Raw genomic sequence first — 18,327 nt, 5'->3', positions numbered from 1 at the left:
CCTGGTCGCCCCCAACTGCCCTCCCCTGCAGGCCTGGTCATCCCCAACTACCTTCCCCTGCAGGCCTGGTAACCCCCAACTGCCCTCCCCTGCAGGCCTGGTCCCCCCCGCCCCAACTGCCTTCCCCTGCTGGCCTGATTGCCCACAACTACCCTCCCCTGCCGGCCATCTTGTGGTGGCCATATTTGACCACATGGGGGCAGCCATCTTTGACCACATGGGGGCGGCCATCTTGTGTGAAGGTGTGAGGGTCAATTTTCATATTACCTCTTTATTATATAGGATTACTGGAGAATAGATCCCTAGATGAAAAATTTTGGGGTGAAATAGCACGTACTTTTTAAAATAGGAAATGCTGCTAAATTGCCCATCAGAAAGGATTTACAGCTTATAGTCTCTCCACACTTTCTCCATCTTTAGTTATTTACATTTTTAACTTTAAAAATCAGTATTTCATGCTTTTCAAAATTTGTATTTTCCTGATTACTGATGAAATTAAAATTAAATATCTTTTTTGTGTTTATTGGTTATTTGTGTCTTTTTCTATAAACTGCTACCATATCCTTTGCCCATTTTCTATTTTTTGCCTTTTATTATTGGTTATAGGAGTTATTTATATATTATGGCCAATCCCTTGTCATATAAGTGGCAAATGTTTTTTATAGAGAATTTTTTTTAAATTTTATTGGGGTGACATTGGTTAACAAAATTATATAGGTTTCAGGTGCACAATTCTATACCACCTTCATATTGCATTGTGTGTTCACCACTCCAAGTTAAGTTTCATTCCATCACCATTTATCTCTCTTTCACTGGTATATGACAGGTTCAAATGTTATTCTTTTCCATTGCCACTTATCCAGTATTTAGAAACTCAGAACTTCTGAACCTAGACCTAGAGTGGAAGGTAAAACAAAATTTAAGTACAAAAGCAGTAATTCTGAGGTAAGAAATTATGATGGAATATAGTTTTGAATTTATAAGTGAACAACAGAAATGGATGGGAAAATGTAACTTGTAGGAATTATCTGTTGGGGAAAATTAAAACTGTTAGGACATTTGCATTAAGAATGAAATATTTAGTACATAGTGCCCATAATCCTGTTTAATGCACTCCTATCTCAGCGCTCTTCTTCAAAATTATTTTTAAGTGATAATAAAGTATGCTTCAAGTGCTAAAAACCATAATTTGGAGATAAGCTCAAAATATAACACAATCACATAAAAGTAACTTCTAAAATATATTGGGGGATAATTGGTCACTTTTGCTATCAACCACATATTACTCATAGAATTCTTTATTGAAATGTCCACTGTCCCCCTAGATAGAGTACCAGAAAACTGAGTTATCCCCATTTTTTCCTTAGACTGCTGAAGTGGCTGCCTCTGACTGGACATTTTTACACTGCTTGCCCAGAAAGCCAGAAGAAGTTGATGATGAAGTGTTTTATTCTCCACGATCACTAGTATTCCCAGAGGCTGAAAACAGAAAATGGACAATCATGGTAAGCAAGAAATGGGGAATGGAGAGTAAGGAGTTCTTTCTATGGCCCTAACATGGTCATTCATGCTTTTTGGCAAATAATAAGCAACTGAGATTATCCAACTACTTTACTTACTTATATGGCATCTATTTATTACAGAAAGTTCATAACAGATTATTATTGCTTATTATCATTTATAGTATCTTTTAATTGAGTAAAACTAATCTCACTCCAAATATATCTATTTTAATTGAAATTCTCACTCCTCTTGATCAGTCGGATCACCAGCCAGCATTGCCTGCCAACCAATATAGTTTTTATAACTCTTATTTTATAATCCCTTTGTGAATGTGTATAGTGGCCCTTATTCAGTGCCTGCTATAAAATGGGCATTTAAAGTAATTGTATTTCCTTCCTCCTCTCCCTTCCTTTCATAACTTGCCTAGATAATTATTTTGGTTCTCTACTTGACTTTGGCCATACATGCACATTTGTTTTTAGGTATGGTATATTTTGCAGCAAAACTAACTTAAAAGTTATTGATTTCTTTAACATAATGCTACTACTTTCATCTTTATCACTGCTATTCTAGGAAATATTAACCTCAAATCTCTGCTTTACAATATCTCAAACATCACCTTCTTTTCTGGATAACTGAATGCTATGATTTACTACCATCATTTTTTTAGCCTTTATTTATTTAAATGATCTCAATTACTATGCAAGCCAGGGTTTTACTGGCAAACAACAGCATCTACTCTAGCTAGGTAAATGGAAAGGAATTTATTAAAAGACATTAAGCGGTTCCCAGAATATCTGGGGAAAGAAGATGTAGCAAATTCTTGGATACCACACATTCAGAAACAACACAGGCAGGAAAATTGCCCAACACTGTGGCACTTTTGTAGCCAAAACAGCACTGACACAGCCACCCATAACCTTGTAACTAAGGCCTTTGAAACTAAATGCTGGACCAGATATCTCTGCATATGGACTAGAAGATCCAATCTCCAGATCATGGTTTCTACTACATTTAGTTCACTTATGGCTCCGTGTCTTGAGTAGAAGCAGCTAAGGGGCATGTCTGCACCCTTAGCTGCAAGGTAGTCTGGGAAATGTAATCTATAGCTTTCAACCTCTGAGTAGTGAAAACCAAGGCAAAAAGAACTATCTGCTAATTATTTATCTACTAGTGCCCTGGTGCACGGATTCATGCACATTGAAAGGAAATTAATTAGAAGGAGGCCAGTGGGGCTGGACTGGGTGAGAAGGGCCAGACATGCTCTGGAGCCAGCCTTCCTTGGTCCCTCCCCAGCTGGCCGCACCTGGGGCAGCACCGCAGGTTGAAGATCATCTGCAAAGTGAGCGGGATCCCTCCAGCAGGTGGGGTCCCTCAGCCTGGCTTGCAGGGATTGGGCTGAAACCAGCTCTCCAACATCTCCCAAGGGGTCCGGGATTGCGAGAGGGTGCAGGCCAGGCCGAGGGACCCCAGCGGTGCACATCAGGGCCAGGGAGGGTGGAGGGAGGGCTCCAGGGCATGTTTGGCCTGTCTCTCCTAGTCCCGATCAGCTGGACCCCAGCAGCAAGCTAACCTACTGGTTGGAGCATCTGCCCCCTGCTGGTCAGTGCACATCATAGTGACTGATCAAATGGTCGAACAAACAGTTGGACACTTAGCATATTAGGCTTTTATTATATAGGATTCTATAAATGAGGGTTGATAAAGTTATTGTAAGCATTAAAATAATAAATGTAAAGCACTTAATATGGTATATAATACACTGTAAATATCCTCTCTAATAAAAGAGTAATATGCAAATTAACCATCACTCTGCTACATAAACCACTCCCACCAGCCAAGCCACACCCACCAGCCAATCAGGGTGAGTATGCAAATTAACCCCAACCAAGATGGCTACCAGAAGGGAGGCTTGGGTTTCCCCGGCAACAGAGGAAGCCAAGCTTTCCACACACTCTGGTGGGCCAAGGCCTCCACTCACGGATACAAAATTTCAATTATAGAAGGTAAACAGATCCAAACAGAAACAGCTGCCAGCCACGGAGCGAGCAGGAGGCTTGGCTCCACTCCAGAATACAGAGTTTCAATTGTAGAAGGTAAATAAATTCCAGATACCAGGGCCTCTGCTTGGGTCACCAGGGGTGTGGCTGGCCTGCAAACCACCACAGGCTCCTTGCCCAGGCCTCTCCACGCCCCAAGGGAACCCCCACCCTGATCCAGGACACCCTTCAGGGCAAACCAGCTGGTCCCCACCCGTGTACCAGGCCTTTATCCTATCTAATAAAAGAGTAATATGCAGATTGACCATCACTCCAACACACAAGATCAAGATAGCTGCCCCTCTGTGGTCAAAGATCCTACCCCCATGTGGACACAAGATGGCCACAAGATGGCCAGCAGGGGAGGGCAGTTGGGAGGCACCAGGCCTGCAAGGGAGGGAAGTTGAGAGGGACCAGGCCTGCAAGGGAAGGTAGTTGGAGGCAATCAACCCTGCAGAGGAGGGCAGTTAGGGGTGACCAGGCCAGCAGAGGAGGGAAGTTGGGGGCAAACAGGCTGGCAGGGGAGCAGTTAGACATCAATCAGGCTGGCATGGGAGTGGTTAGGGGGTGATCAGGCTGGCAGGCAGAAGTGGTTAGGGGAAATCAGGAAGGCAGGCAGGCAAGCAGTTGGGAGCCAGCAGTCCTGGATTGTCAGAGGGATGTCCGGTGGGATCGGGCCTAAACAGGCAGTCGGACATCCCTCGAGGGGTCCCAGATTGGAGAGGGTGCAAGCTGGGCTGAGGGACACCCCTCTGCCCCCGTGCACGAATTTCATGCACTGGGCCTCTAGTTATTATAATTATCACCATCAGCATCTTCATTATTGATCCAACACAATGACCAGCAGAAATTCAAGCTCTACTATGGCTGCTTGAAAGCCAGTCATGACTCCCTTAACAATGAAAAGTTGTATACTGGGCCTAAAATTTGTTATATCTAATAAGAGGGAAGATTTTTTTTTTTTTACTGTACCTTATAGCTTGGCACTTCAGGATGCTAACTCTGGCCAGATGGCAATTGCAATGCCACATATACCAGTGCTTCTTGAAACTTTAATTTCCATTTGAATCACCTAGAGATATTATTAAAGTGCAGGTTTGGATTCAGTAGGTCTGAGATGAGGCCCAAGATTTAGCATTTCTAACAAGCACCCAGGTAATGCAGATACTTCTATCCCGTGGACCACATTTTAAGGAGCAAAGATCTAGATGATGAAAAAGAAAATGTGTGGGCAAACAAAAGAACATAAAAACTGGAATCACATATAAAACAGACAATAGCAAGCATCCATAGGGAATATAAAACAAAAAGAAGAAAGAAAAGTGATGCTTTGATCATCCTTCAGATAATATGCTCACTCAGCAAATGCTTAAAAAAAAGAATACATGAGCTATCCAACCATATACCTCAGGAAGAAACATAGCAAAAAATTTTCCTCAAGTTCTATTCTTGTTTTTCTTTGTCATATATTTATTACAGATTTATTACATTCAGTATATTGAGGGAGCACAGGTGTTTCAGTTCTTAGAATAAAGTAAACCTAGGAACATTAGTTTTCAGAGCTTGAAGAGACCTTAGAATTCATCTAAACCAGGGGTGCTCAAACTTTTTAAACAGGGGGCCAGTTCACTGTCCCTCAGACCGTTGGAGGGCCGGACTATAGTTTAAAAAAAAAACTATGAACAAATTCCTATGCACACTGCACGTATCTTATTTTGAAGTAAAAAAACAAAACGGCAAAAACACCTGCATGTGGCTTGTGGGCCGTAGTTTGAAGACACCTGATCTAAACCAACCTCCTTATTTTACGGGCTAGGATGCTGCAGTGGAAAACAGATCTGATTCACTCACAGTTAGCTACAGATGTGGGACTTGAGTGTGGGTTTCTTGGACCAGACATCCTTTGGCAGTTTTAGTTTCACCTCTTCAGCCAAGCCCTATTCTTTGTCAGAAGATGATTGAAGTTACAAAGATAAATCAACCAAAATCTGTTAAAATAGTTCCTTTTAGAAATTCAGGATGGGGAGTCTATAATTCAAAGATAATTGTTATATCTCTAGGTCGCAGTTTCCTGTAGATCAAGCTATATAGATGGCAAATAATTTTTAATCCTAAGCCCTCAATATCATCAATAAGCTACTTAGAGTCCTATGTTAAGAAGGGTCTAAGCTTGCCTGTGGTATGGGAAAAAGTGGCATGGCTGACTAGTGATACCTGCCATAGATTCTATCACACATGATGCATTCTTTATTTCTCTAACCTAGATGATTTGTATGTCCCGTTGAGTTAAGCTCACTTCAGCAATCATATACTGAACATCCACTGTGTGCCAGGCCCTCTGCTAGGCATTGAGGCTTTAAAAAAATGTATATTGTACAGTCCCTGCAGCCTGTACAGTTCATAAAAGCATAGTATTTTCAAGTGAGATCTTAGAGACTGTCTAGTCTAAACTCTTATTTTATAGGCAAAGAAGTTATTTTTAGACAGCTTATTTAGAATGGCATTTAGGCTCAGCACTTCTTGTTAGATTTTTCTGGGATGTTCTAAAGGCACAATACTGGTTTTCCTCTTGAACTTCCTTATCCAATACAGTTGCTATTAAGTCCATGTGACTATTTAAATTTAAACTTCTACTAATTAAAATATAATAAAATTTAAGATTCAATTCCTCAGAAAACTAACCACATTTGAAGTGCTCAATAGACACATGTGGCTGTCAGCTACACTATTTGTATTTGCCAACAAAGACAGAACATTTCCATTATTGCAGTAAGTATTTTATAGTCTTTCTTCTTTTCATGTTAGGAGTGCCAGATAAAATACAGGACATCCAGTTAAATTGAAATTTCAGATAAACAAATAATTGTTTAGTATAGCTAATTTTCCATGCAAGATTTGGAACACAGTTATAGTTAAACAAATTTGTTGTTTATCCTAAATGCCAATTTAACTACCTGTCTATATTTACTTTTTAGCTAAATCTGGAAACTCTATTCCAAGTTGACTTTCTAAGATTTTACTTTTAAAAATAAATTTGATATCTGCAATGACAATTAAGAACAAAAACAAAAAAATAAAACCACTGACATATGATCCCAATAACCTATAAAAAAGCTTAAAATATTTTACCTGGAAGATGTTTTTAATCCCAGAATTTAGCCTTTCTACTTTCTTCTTGTCATTCAGATAGCAATTTAAATGTCATTCCTTTAACAAGGTCTTCCTTGGCCATCCACTCTTAAGTGGTTCCCCAGGTTCATTTATACCATTTTTATTTTATTTTCTAATGGCTTTTATCACTACCTGACCTTTTATTTGTTTGTGGTCTGTCTCCCCACTATAATGAAACTCCATTAAAGCATTGATCTTCACTGTAATGTTCTTTGTTATACCTAGAATGGTGCCTGGCAAATACCCTAAATATGTGCACAATATATTTTTGTAACCTGAAGGCAATATAGGGTACTTGTTCTAGAATATAGGCTTTGGAAATCAAGTTCAATTCTTGCCTCCCTGTAATCTTGATCAAGTACCATAACTTCTGTAAACCCAGTTTATTAATAAAAATGGGGTTAAAATAGAAACAACATAATAAGATTGTGAAGATTAAATGAGGTAAGAGTAATCTGAGCATTGTGTTCAAGGTCTAGGGACAGACAGGTGCAGATCCATCCCTTACAACCACCACTCATTAAAATACATATGCCCCAGTCTCCTCATCTATATTTTATCTCTCTTAACAATTCACACAGTAGAAAAGGATATTAAATGGTAAGATTCACATAAAGTACTCAGCACAGGGCCCAGCACATGGTTACTGCTCAACAAATATACTCATTGAACTCCTTTTAAATATAAGACCTGCACTTCTGATATAGGCTAGGAATACATATGGAGTATGGTAGAAAAGAAACAGCAAGTACCTGTAAGGTAGTAAAAATACCTCTTAAGACTGGAGTCAGAGATCTGGGTCCAAACCCAGTTCTGTATTATCTATTATTACCAGGGTAGATTTGAATAAATGATAACAACAGAAGATACCTTAGAAGGTTGTTTCATTAAGTGAAATAATGCATAAACATTTCTTTCTGGCTTACCACAGCACCTAGCACAGAGCTTGGCAAATATTTCTTAACTCACTAAAATATGATAAGGCACTTAGTCTGGCACATAGTAAACATTCAATAAACATTCTTGTTTATTGAACAAACATTCATCATTGTTTAATATTATTACTATTGCCATAATATTGGAAGTTGGGAAGGGTAAAAGTGAAAATTACCATTTGTAGCTGATAGTCTAATGGGAAGCTATACCCTTGGTTATACTTTTTTTTTTCATGAGGACTCAGATTCAGATAGACATTATTTGTTAGCCCAGATGATTTACTTTTATTATTTTACATCTGATGTAGATTACAAGTGCCAAAACCACAGAATAAACATGAGGATGGGAGGAATTATATTTCTCAAAAACCAGCCAATAACTAGGTTTCACTTATGACTGGAAAATCTAATCATGGCTACTACCATGATACCTCATTTCAACTAGTCCTGGAATGAGGCCCAAGTAAGCATGGTGTTTGTGCATATATTAGTGTCAGTTTGATCTCTCGTGACCTTTTTTTTTTAAATCTAAATAAAAATAAATATTATATCAGAACTGTCTCATCGTTTCTTTGGGAAAACTTATTTTAACCACAGGCATTCAAAGCAGCAACCCAATTCCTCTTCCTTAGATCCCTACGCAGACTCTTGCTAATACCCATTTCTTTCTTTCTCTTTCTTTGTTGTGTCATCCTAGGCTGTCATGGTGTCCCTGCTGACAGATTATTCACCTCAGCTCCAGAAGCCAAAGTTTTAATGCTGTAATGCTTGTCAAGAGAGAACCGATGTTCTTCAGTAACAGAATGAGTCTTTTATGGGGGAAGGTGAAGAGAATCCAAGAGAAATAAACAAATCCTGATACATGGAATAGGGGAACAATATGATATTGCTTTGCCATTGTGAAACTTTCATAAAGCCCTTAAGTATTGACTTAATCAACCCTCTAATTCAAAATTTCTGAATTACATTTAGGTACCATATTAATAACCATATACATTTGCCTCAACTAAACATGAAATACTGTGTTTATAATGCATAATATCTAAGCCATTAAATGTAATCTATGCTTATTACCTTAATAAATTATCACCCATGCTAATTTATAAGTAAACGTTTACCAGGCAGTCAGCTGCTAGTATCTGTGGGCTATGCTCATATCCCTCAGGACTAACAAAGAAGCCAAATGAACCATCTTACTGATATATTGCAATTTTCAGGCAAACGAGGTAGACAGGCATTCGTTTATGAAGGCAGATGAGGAAATTCGTAGAAAACAGCTATAACTATGCCCAAACTCTGGAGTTTTTTCCAGTGATTTGTGGGAAGGTGGGTTCTCTAGAGCACACATCTCTTTTCTGTAATGAATACTTAATGTTACAACACTAAGGAAACATTTGTGAACAGAGGTAAAACTATGGATACCTGGCTAGGAATGTAAGATCCATTGGAGTGAGTGACATTTTCATAAGTTCAAATTCTTTAGCAGGATCAGTTTAATTTTTTTTTCATGTTTGTGCTTATCATGCATCTACTCCCACCACACACTGGATATTTCCATAAATCCACTATTTGTCATATTTTAGCCCAGTTTCCTCCAGTTTTTCTTCAGAATAATAAAATTTGCATTACTGGATTATTATCATGTAATTAAAGCTAGGTGTCTCTTGTAGGTGACTAAAATTTGAAATGTTGAATTATCTTACATAATAAAAGAGAAACATTCAAATTAACCATCACTCTGCTATGCCCACAGCCAATCAGAGTGAGTATGCAAATTAACCCAACAAAGATGGAGGTTAATTTGCATATGCAGGCACATGTGAAGCCTGCTATGAGGGGAAGGGGGGGCGCGGAGAGAGCTACTGGAGTGGTGCTCTGACAGAAGTGAGGACTTGCCGGCTCCCGGGAGGCCGGGGAGCGGGGACTTGCTGGCTCCCGGGCGGCTGGGAGTGAAGCCAGGGGAAAGAAGGCCTATTCTTGCACGAATATCATGCAATGGGCCTCTAGTTATGATATAATTTGAAATTTTTTACTTAAAATTTAAGTAACATAAATGAAACTTAAAAACAATGTATTTTACAGAGGATAAAAAAGTAATTACCTTTACATTATATTCCCCCCATTAGAAGAATGCTTTCAGTCTGGTTGATTGATATTTTCAGCAGATATCTATGACTTAAATGAGTGACTAAGAGATGAATTACAAATTAAATTTGCAATGAAGATGCAATAATTTTTTCTAGTAAATATCAAAGGTGACTTTTGTGTCTATGGTAGTTTATAAGAAAAAAAAGAGTAGATTTTAGCGGACTATCTTTTTTCAGCAGAGGGTATAGGAATGATTTAACAAGAGGGTGTCATGTGGATTGTTGAGACTCTCCCTGAAACTGCCTAAATGTAAAAAACACAATCCTGAGTATCCTTCTACTTTCTAAGTGGTCCCCCATGGTAATGAGCTCTCATCTCTTTACTAGTTATTATTTAAATCAAATGAAAGGTATAATCTCAGTCTCTCAATAATAAGGAACTTATAAACATTTTCTTGCCAATATGCAGCCACTTTACCTTCAAAAAGCCCCAAAGCTTCCTTTTTTATGTACACCCAATTTAATATCCTTCTCAACCCAAATCTGTAGAAATTTACTTGCTTTCTTAATTTTTCATCTCAAGAAGACTTTAGTTATATTATCAATAATAAAGAAAACAGGAAAGGAAAAATTATCCTTAATTTTTCCCAAACTATTTTTACCTCCTATTTCTTTTTACCCTTGCCTCCCTCATTCCATTTTCTATGTAACCACTGCAACAAAAAAAGATGAACAAAAACTCTAGGAATGACCCTTGGGTCTCTGGTGTACACAATAGATCCTACCCATTTTATTAATATAACTAGTCAAAGAGTTCCTTTCTTCTAGGCTTTCTCTACTGTAACATTGGAAGTTAAAACCAAGATATTACACTGCAATAATTTCAATGTCATGGAAGATCATCAGTTGTTTGGGTTTTTTTTCCCCAGTGATAAGTTTCTAATCAGATATTCCTAATGGATATTATGCTAATGACTTGACTATTATAAGATCCTTAGGCAGAAATATGTGCATAGATTAACATGGCAATGTTAGATTAGACCTCATATGCAAGCAACACTAAAACCTCAGTTAAAATGGCAGGACCCCTTCAACTAATACAAAAGTTTCAATGCAAAACTTCTCATGTGATAAAAATGATGAATGCATACAGAGAGGGTATCCATAACAAATTCTTTTGAGGGCCTTTTTGTCTTGAAGTCTCTCATCAATGTCTAGATTATGGAGATGGCTGAGCATGTCTTGAGACATGGTACCACTCAGCAATTTTGTAGGACTGATGTCTTTTGACTAATATGAAAGGCCATATCAAAGAATTAAAAAACAGTCAAGTCACAATGATCAGATTCCTACAACCAGGAACACTATATACTGACATACAAGTTGTGCTCTGTGCAAAGGTCTCAAGTGAAAAGTGTAAGGGTTAAAACATGGTCTGTACTTCAGTTACCAAATCTTGTGCTTCCTTACAGGCCTTACAGCCAGAGGAAGGAGTAACTTTTTTGTTTTAAGTCACACAAAGGGCCAGTATCTGGTAGGGCTGGCCCTAACATCAACTTTTTTTTTAAATCCTCACCTGAGAATATTTTCCTTTTTTTTTTTTTTTTTTTTTAGAGAGAGAGTAGAAGAGACAGAGAAAGACAGAGAGAAATATCGATGTGAGAGAAACACATAGACTGGTTGCCTCCTACATGCGCCCTGACCAGGGCCTGGGCTGGGGAGGAGCCCGAAACCAAGGTACATGCCCTTGACCGGAATCGAACATGGGACCCTTCAGTTCACAGGCCGGTGCTCTATCCACTGAGCCAAACCAGCCAGGGCCCTACCATCAACTATTTACATTGAGACATATTTTCAATATCACCTTGTAGTTGATTAAAATGAGACACCCGGAACCACTTAGCCCACAAAATTGGACTCTCACCCTCATCCCATCACCAGAAGTCCACATCCTTGATTAGCTTGCCCTGTAGCTAACTTGCTTCCCTTCTCCTGAGAGTGCTTCCTCGTTAAATTATTTCACACAAGAATCCTTATCTCAGGCTCTGTTTATAGAGAATTTGATCTAACATGAACCATAAAAAGATTTTTTTCAGAGGTCTGTACTATACTGCTTTTCTTTTAGACATCTAGAGCAGGGTAGGGAGATAAAATACCAAATGGTGACAAATGATAAAAAGCTTGCAAGCAACAACTTTTCTGGTTACCAGGACTCTTTGCTAAACTGCATCATGGAGGCCAGCAAGTCTGAAAATCTAATCAAGGTGACTAAATTCTTTGTTTAGCAAAGCATGGCAGGAATGTACACTTATATGAAATACATCAAAGTTATGGGCAACTGCTGGACTTGGGGTCTATCAGATGAAAGGGGAAAGGGATTAGAAAAAAACTCTCATCAGGGTTTATCCATCTTTGTTTGAGTCTAGAAGTGCTTAAAGGAAGAAGTTTTCAAACTGTTCTTAAATCAGCATTTCTCAAACATTTTGGTCTCAGATCTTATAGCCCATAAATTATGAATATCTCAAAGAGTTTTTGTTTCTGTGGGATATATCTATCAGTTTTTACCACATTAGAAATTAAAACAGAAATATTTGCCAATTGATTAACTCTAAAATAACAATAGTGTACTTATTACAGGTCAACATAAATAACATACTTTTATGAAAAATAACTATTTTCCAAAACAAATAAAGTTAATAAATAGAGTGGCTGGCATTATTTTATATTTTTGCATGTCTTTGATGCCTGCCTTAATAGAAGACAGATGAATTCTCATATCTACTCCTGCATTCCATCTGGAGCACTATTCTGGTTTGAAGTATAGGAAGAATATCCAGACTCACACAGATAAGTGTTTGAAAAGGGAGATATATTTTAATAGCCTTTTCAAATAATCATGAATATTCTTTGATGTTACCCTGAAACTCCACAAGTGATAGCTCCTTAAAAATTAGTTGTAATGTGAAATCTGAAACCTCATCTCTGAACTTTTCTACAAAGTTAAACTTAATGTCTATATTTCACTTTGAATAGATCTTTTACCCATATGTGATTCCAATACTGGCCATTTGGAAAATATTAGTCCAATGAATTATGCAAATATTCCAAATGATTTACATGATATAAAAAAATCACAGTTGGTAATATCACTACTGCTATGATCTGAATGTTTGTGCCCCTCCAATTCATATGTTAAAATCCTAATGCCCAAGGATTGTGATATTAGGATGTAGGGCCTTTGGTCATGAAGGTGGAGCCCTCATAAATGGGATTAGTGCCTTATAAAAGACATCCCCACAGAGCTCCCTAGCCATTTCCATAATGTGAGGATACAGTGAGAAGGTACTAGCAATGAACCAGGAAGAGGGTCCTCACTAGAGCATGACCATTTTACCACCTTTATCTTGGACTTCCCAACTTCCAAGACTGTGAGAATAAATGCCTGCTGTTTACAAGCTACCCAGAATTTTGTTATAGCAGCTCAAATGGCTAATACAATAATCTATCTCATCAGAAAAATCTTTATGTATTTAGAAGCAGATACAAATTCTACACAATTCTAATTTTCTTTTGAAAGTTGTCACTTTCCTTGAAGTGATAGGTTCACCTCATTCAATTTCAAGATGTCTGCCAAATACCCAAGTCCTAATGACCATAGTATGTGAGTTTTTTCCAATTAAAACTAGTATACCATAAAAAAGGTGGCTAATTCAACAAGTTAAAGACTTGCACAGTACTTTTCAATAATCACATTCCCTTACGCAATGGAAAGGCTTAATGCTTACTTTTCATGTTATCACATAGAATGTTAAAGACATATGTACACAGGAGTTGACATTTAATAGTAATACTTTTTTATTGCTTCATCAAGGATATACATAAGTGAATCTGGCTTTTAAAAACTGCCTGTATGTGATAGTGAAGAATAAAATGACTTGGTTCTACTGCCTTAATTCGTGCTAAGGTGTTAGCAGTTTTACCCACCAGCGCCTTTGTACCAACCTTTTAGAACCAGCTGAACCAGGAACCACCCATTATATATAGGACCATTATATTAAGGTCCTATAATACTTCAGGGATCCAAGAGAGACCAAGAGGGAAGAAATCTGCAACACCCATTCCTGATTAAACCAGAATAGTCCAATCTAATCTGATTTCATCTGTAATATTTAGCAGCATTCCTTCAAAAGATCCTGGTGGAAAATAAAGTTCACGACTCCCTTCTATAAAGCAAGTCTTGGCTGTACTAAGCTACACTAATAAAAGAGTAACATGCTAATTTACCATACCTTCGTGACGCCCACCATCCAATCAGGAGTGAATATGCAAATTAATCCAACAAAGATGGTGGGTTAATTTGCATACACAGGCATCGAGTGGTGGAGGCGGGGCTGGACGCTTGCGTGTTGCCATGGCAATGATGCAGGCATTCCGTACCACCCCAGCCACTCTGGGCCTCTGGGCAGCGTGGGAAGGCAGAAAGGCAGCTCCGGGCCGGAGTGGAAAGGCAGCTCTGGCCAGAGCGAAGGTAGTGCTGGCAGCCAGGGGAAGGAGGGCCCATTCTTGCATGAATCTTCATGCATCGGGCCTCTAGTTATGGATAAAATTCATACTGAAGTCTTAATTTATTCATTCTATGCATACCAAGCCATCTATTGTTTTGAATCTCAGTTTTGTGTCAAACATGGAAGACATGACCCATGCCCTCATAGTGCTTATACTGTAACTAGAGACCCAATGCACGAAATTCATGCAAGGGCCTCGGCCCCGACCCCCACCGCCTCTGGTGCAGCCCCCACCCGCCACCACGGCCACGGCCGGGAGCCTCTGCCACTGCTGCTGTGGCCCCTGACAGCTGCCGCTGTGGCCAGGGGCCTTTGCTGCCTCTGCCTCGGCCCCCACCCACTGTGGCTTTCTCCAGAAGGACATCTGGTCTAATTAGAATATTATGCTTTTTTATTATAGATGGGGGAATAGACAACCACATGTAATAAAAGCTGTGAGGGAAACAGGACATTCTAATAAAAATAGAGAGACAAAAGAAAAGGTACACATTTGAATCAATTGTTCTAAAACTTCAGTGAATATCAGAATCACCTGGAGAGCTAACAAATAATACAGAGGCCCTGGCTTTTTAAAGTGGGGAGGGTCTCTGTAGTTTGACCACATGATTTTCCAAAATTTGAGTATCGCTGTTTTAAATACAGTACTCAGAGATAGTCTTTCAGAGGTGACCTTAAAACTGGGTCCTGATTGATGAGATTTTGGGGGGACCCAAGCTTTTTATTGTATTTGGATCTCAGATTTGTCTGAGATGATGCCAACTCTTTTACAGCTATAGGTTGAACTGAAGGGTTATTAAGTACTGCTTAAGTGAGCACATTTCATTTCTTATTATAAAAAAAAATTTACCATTTAAGTGAGCAACTACAAGTTCCTATAATAAATGTTTTATGAGCAAAAGTTACACAAGACATTTTGTATTTACAAGCCTTGTCATAAAAGTCACTGAAGATCTTATCCCATTAACAAGGAACAGAGCACATAACATTAACTTTAAAAACTTATGCCCCTACTAGCTATTTTTTCGAATAGTGCCATTTTATGTGGTCACTAAAATGTAAATGTTCTCTAACTTCTTTTTGTTATCTTCCTGAAACTTGTACAACCATCATGACACTTTGAATTAATTCTCAGAGTACCTATGCTAATAATATTATCTCCCCTCAAGGCTTTCCATTAAATATAATTGTAAAAATTACATTTCTTTAACTAAGGTCAGTAAAAGAAATTAAGGTATTTAATTTCTGATCTCCATATAATTAAATGAAGAATGAAAAAAAAGAATTTTTAAGTTAGAGGACCAGTGTACAGGTTGGCCTTGAGGTGAAAAGAGGCTTGGCTTCTTCAAGGAACTAGAAGAAGATGAATATAGGTAGGATGTAGTGAGCAAGAAAGAGAGGAGTACAAAATAAGTGGAATTTAAAGGGCTAATAATTTAGTTATCAAATAACTTGGACTTTGTTAGATCAGAGACACAGAGATGTTCTCATCTATGAGGTTCTGGTATTACTGAACGTTTACTGATGAAAAAGAAAGGTCAGGGAAACCATTAATAATGATAACTAAGTAGTTTGCCTTCTTTACTCTCACACCCATGAACAGGAAATATGTTTGTTTTACCTTTCAATCCAGTTGACCTATGGTATTAAAAGTGTCAGTGGTGGAAAAGCTACAGTATTGAGCTTATGGCAAGCTCCAGTGGAAGTTAAAAATGTAGGCCCTGGGAGTCTGGATCCATCCATAGCAGAAAATGGTATATCCAAAATGGGGCCTGAGTAAGATCAGAGGACACAAGTAAACTGCATGAGCAGATAGCCCAGATGCCATGTCATCCATAAGAGCTTTACCAGTACCCCACTAAGGTTTTAATCACACTGTCATATGGGGGAGGGTTCTCATACAAATAGCTGAAAGAGGAGAATGAAGTTCTTTTTGGTTTACAGATGGCTTGGCTCAGTGTGTATATAAAGCTGAAAATAGATGATAGCTACATTATAACATGTTCAGGATTTACCCTGAATGACAATGAGAGGGAAAATCTTCCCAGTGCCTGGAGATAAAATGGTACATCTGGTCACCCACTTTGTGTGGAAGGAACAGTGGTCTGAGGTAAAAATGGGTAGTAGCCAATGGCTTGGAAGAGAAGGCTACAAGATCAGATACAAGGAGTTCTAGGGTAAAGGCATATGAATGGAAACATGGGAATGGGTACAAAATGTGAAGATCTTTGTGTCACATGTAAATGTGCAGCAGAAAGCATCCACCTAAGAAGAGGCACTAAACAAGTAGACAAAATGCAGCAGCTAGCCTTTGCCACCAGCCACCCTAGAATTGGCATGGTGGGCATATTCATGAAGTGGCCAGGTGACCAACATACATTGGACCTATAATATTGGTGACTAATAACATTGACTACCACTTACCAAAGCTGATCTAGCTACTGCTGTGTCTGAATGTCTAACTCTTTGGCAATAGAGACCTATAATGAGCTTCTAGATAAGGCACTATCTCTTGGTTACATGGTGTCAAGTGAACAATACTGAGCCCTTTCCATCCTGGAAGGGTCAGCAGTTTGTCCTCAAAGGGTTAGATACTTATTCTAAGAATAGGTTCACCTTTCCTGTCTGTAGACCTTCAGCCAGTACCACTATCAAGGAGATTATGAAAGGCCTGACCCATAGCATGAAATCCCACATATCATAGCATCTAACTAGGGGCACAATTTACAGTAAAGGAGGAGGGTTAGTGAGCCCATTTCCAGGGCATCCACTGGTGTTATCACATACCACACTATCCAGAGCCAGCCATCCTCATAAAACACTGGAATGGATTTAAAAATAAGTAACTGAATTGCCAGTTTTTAGGCAACACTGTGAAAAAAGAGGGTTCCCTTTAGGACACAGTGTATATAATAAATCATAGACCTCTATCTGGTGCTGTGTCCCCAATAGGAAGAATACATGGATCCAGAGACCAAGGTGGAAGCAAGAGTGGCCCCACATACCTCATTATGACCCAATGCTTCCAGTCCCATCAACTCTGACCATGACAGGGTTGGTGGTCATGGTCCTCAAAGAGGGTACACTTTTGCCAGAGGATGCAGAAAGGGTCCCATTGAACTACAAGCCATGGCCACCACCAGGACACTTTAGACACCTTGTGACCAAGGATTAGCAGGAAAAGGAGTAACAATTATGGCAAAATTACTGCTGATCATCACGAGGAAGTAGGGCTGCAGCAGGGAGGAATGTGTATGTTATTCAGGTGATAAACTTGGGAACCTCTTACTACTCTCTTACCTAATTATGATTGTGAATAGAAAATGCAGCCTCAGAAGAGTATGATTTCCAAGGGCTCAGACTTCTCAGGAATGAAAGTTTGAGTTATATCAACAGGTAAAGCCAGACCTACAGAGGTTATAGCTGAAGGTTAGAATGGATAGTAGAGAAGAGAGAGGATGAGTAACAATTTGCAGCTCCAAGACCAACTGTAGCAAGAAGGGTTGTAAATTTTCCCACTAACCCTCCTTTTCTGAGTTTTTCCCTCAGGAAGAAAGGTCCATGAGAACTGTGCAGGATTTGTTCCTGAATTTGTGTGAAGGAAATCTGTGCAGTGCAAGTAGACTGGTTGTCATGAGAATGCTCCTCTTAGACTTCTGTCTATGGGCAGTGTACTTGACTGAGAGCCCTAGCGGCTCCCAAGGCAGTTAGTGAGCATGACAGGGACAATAAGGCAGGCAACTTTGGTTCTAGGATACCTTGAGAGCCTTGTAGAACTCCCTTAAAATTGTATTGAAGTCTAAGACATTTCCACCTAACCTTTCTTCCTTTCCTGAATCAGATCAGATATCCTTCTCAGTCTGACAGCTTCTCTAGCCTCCTCATTCATTTTCCCTTAGAAGCTTTTTCTGTCATAAATCTCTTGCACGGTTAATCCCATTTTAGAGGACCTGGATCAACACAGTTTCATCAGAGACTCAAAAGGTCTGCAACCTGACAAAGTTTATAACCCATTTGCCAGATGCTGAAT

At 39.0% G+C, this 18,327-nt stretch overlaps 1 protein-coding gene across 1 annotated transcript in view; it reads left to right on the top strand.

Annotated features, from left to right (window-relative positions):
• OTC (ornithine transcarbamylase) overlaps positions 1–9,063 on the top strand; it is a 57,586-nt gene extending 48,523 nt beyond the window's left edge. The window contains exons 9-10 of the mRNA XM_079765490.1: positions 1,368–1,505; positions 8,346–9,063. Of these exons, the coding sequence (XP_079621616.1) occupies positions 1,368–1,505; positions 8,346–8,405 (198 nt within the window). The 3' untranslated portion in view covers positions 8,406–9,063. The remainder of the gene's footprint in view (positions 1–1,367; positions 1,506–8,345) is intronic.
• The last annotated feature ends 9,264 nt before the right edge of the window (positions 9,064–18,327 follow it).

The sequence above is a fragment of the Cnephaeus nilssonii genome (assembly GCF_951640355.1).
Source record: "Cnephaeus nilssonii genome assembly, chromosome: X".
Lineage (NCBI taxonomy): Eukaryota > Metazoa > Chordata > Mammalia > Chiroptera > Vespertilionidae > Cnephaeus > Cnephaeus nilssonii.
The sequence above is the reverse complement of the archived record's forward strand: the minus strand, read 5'-3'. Positions and strand labels throughout refer to the sequence as shown.